The 2,297-nt window shown below is 40.3% G+C and overlaps 1 protein-coding gene across 1 annotated transcript; it reads left to right on the top strand.

The window, feature by feature from the left end:
- Positions 1–647: 647 nt before the first annotated feature.
- On the top strand, positions 648–2,086 carry SARC_01629 (hypothetical protein; the record flags this gene model as incomplete). The annotated part of the gene is made up of 1 exon (XM_014304646.1): positions 648–2,086. The coding sequence occupies exon 1, from the start codon at positions 656–658 to the stop codon at positions 2,084–2,086; it is 1,431 nt and encodes a 476-aa protein (XP_014160121.1). The 5' UTR covers positions 648–655.
- Positions 2,087–2,297: the final 211 nt, after the last annotated feature.

A 2,297-nucleotide genomic window follows, 5' to 3' on the forward strand; every position in this document is an offset into this window, starting at 1 on the left:
ATATATATAACTAATACTAACGTATATATATATATATATAAATATGTAAATATGTAAAAATCTATATTCTATCTATATCTATATCCATATCTCCATCTACATCATTTCTATATCAATATGAATACAAATATGAATATATATATATATAATTTTATATATATATTTATTTATATATACCATTTGACAATTTGTATACATCCATACCCTCCTAAGAGTATGTACAGTACATAGCCTCCCACAAAGAGATATAGATGTTAGGAGTCTAGGGCTCTTTACGTGATGTGTGAATATGATTCTATTTCATAGCAACCTGTCCAAATATGTGGCATGTCTGAAATTATGTATGTAAAAAACAAAGGACACCCCGCTAATTGTGACCAATCACCGTTCGTGTAGACTCGATTTTGAATACACACCTGACAGGCTGACACTGACAGTCTGAACTCTGACACCACCGCACAAAAAACCACGTGTTGTGGTTGTATTTTGTTAGAAAAAAAATCAATAATGGAGCAGACTAGAAACTGATATTTTTTTAAAGTGATGTTAAAATACATAGACACCTGGCAGAATCGCTGCGCACGGTTATTATTGATATATAGATACATATCTTACTTAGCTTTGACCAGTACGACTCAGATAGAACTTTGTTAGTATGGCAGAAATTAAGAAACGAAGCGCCGAACAGGCCATTCAGATGGCATCCGAGGATGCTGTGGAGAAAAAGTCAAAGCGATCTAAGCAAGACAAAGTTAAAGATAAGGATTTTAAGAAGGATAAGAAGGACAAGAAGTCTAGGAAGAAAGATAAAAAGAAAGATAAATCAGAAGTAACTGAAATTGAGTTGAATGTGAATGTGGGTGAGAATACCACAGAAGCAGGTGTTGATGCTATGGAGCAGGTCACTCAGGTATCAGTTTCAGATTCGCTTCAAAGCAACGAGAAATTAGATGAAGTTGAGGAGGAAGCATTAAGACAGTGGGAGGCGCAACAGATGGCCGAGGAAGTGCAAGAGAATGCGACAGAAGTGGTTAAGGCTACGGACAAGGGGGGTAAGAATAAAAAGGGTACGAATGCGAAGAAAGAGAAGGGAGAGAAGAAGTTCAAGGGGGTGACTTGCCCGTTCAGGAACTGTACGGAGGTGTTCAAAGCAATGAAACCGCACGGTATATACACGTGTACGACAAACGAGGACAAGAAGGTGTATGCGTGCATGGTGAAATCGTGCCCCAAAACGTTTATCAATTCTAAGCGACTAAGGGTGCACTTCAGGACACATAAGGAGAAGGAGCGTGTACTATTGGACTGTCAATGTTATGGATGTGTGGGAAGAACCGGTGCCAATGCGATTAAAACTACCACCATCGATACCACACCATTGGAGGTAAACAACACGTCAGTTAAGAAACTGGGGGAGGATGTCACATGCACAGGAACAGGAAAGGTGGCTCTGAAATGCCCGTATAAGGGCTGTGAAGAAGTATTTACTACACTCAAACCCCACGGAGTGTACAAGTGCACCGCCGACAAGAAGGAGTCCTATAACTGCATTGTGCACGCGTGTGGTGATTTGTTTGTGAATACGAAGCAGCTCAAGCAACACGTTGCTAAGCACACGTACAAGGATAAACTCGACTGCAAATGCCATCTGTGTCTCGTACGATCGGCGCTCAAAGAGGCCGATAGCGCTGCCAGGAAACCCGAGGAGGAGACCGCCCAATCCGATACAGTTACATCCAAAAACAATGCGAAGAAGGAGCCGGTTAAAACAGATCTGACTATTAAATCAGACGATACGACCACATTGTCCGACGCCGGGGCTGAGGGTGTCAAGGTGGAGTGTCCTCATACTGGTTGTGAGGAAACCTTTGCACTCGAATCGCATCGCAAGTACCGCTGCAAGACTACCGCCAAACATCCTGTGGTGAGAGTGTGCTTTGTTGCGGCGTGTGGCAAGGCATTCACAGATAATCTGCAGATGAAGGAACATGTTGCGTTAGACCATAACAAAAATGGCAAGGTGGAGGACTTGATTTGTGATTGCTGTAGCTGTGAGAAGCTGTATGCTGATTTTAGACTGAGGTAAGGTATTCTAGTTGGAAGAAAAAAATGTTCTCTTAAACGGTGCGAATACGAATACAAATGATAAAATAAAATGTGTATAACATACTCTCGCTTTTTGGCAAGCAATTTGAGGTGCCATGTATGCATATAACTATATGTATATATTTATACATCTATCTATTCATATATATATATTTATATATCATCCATACATACATATATGTATATATATA

The sequence above is a fragment of the Sphaeroforma arctica genome (genome assembly GCF_001186125.1).
Source record: "Sphaeroforma arctica JP610 unplaced genomic scaffold supercont1.66, whole genome shotgun sequence".
NCBI lineage: Eukaryota > Ichthyosporea > Ichthyophonida > Sphaeroforma > Sphaeroforma arctica.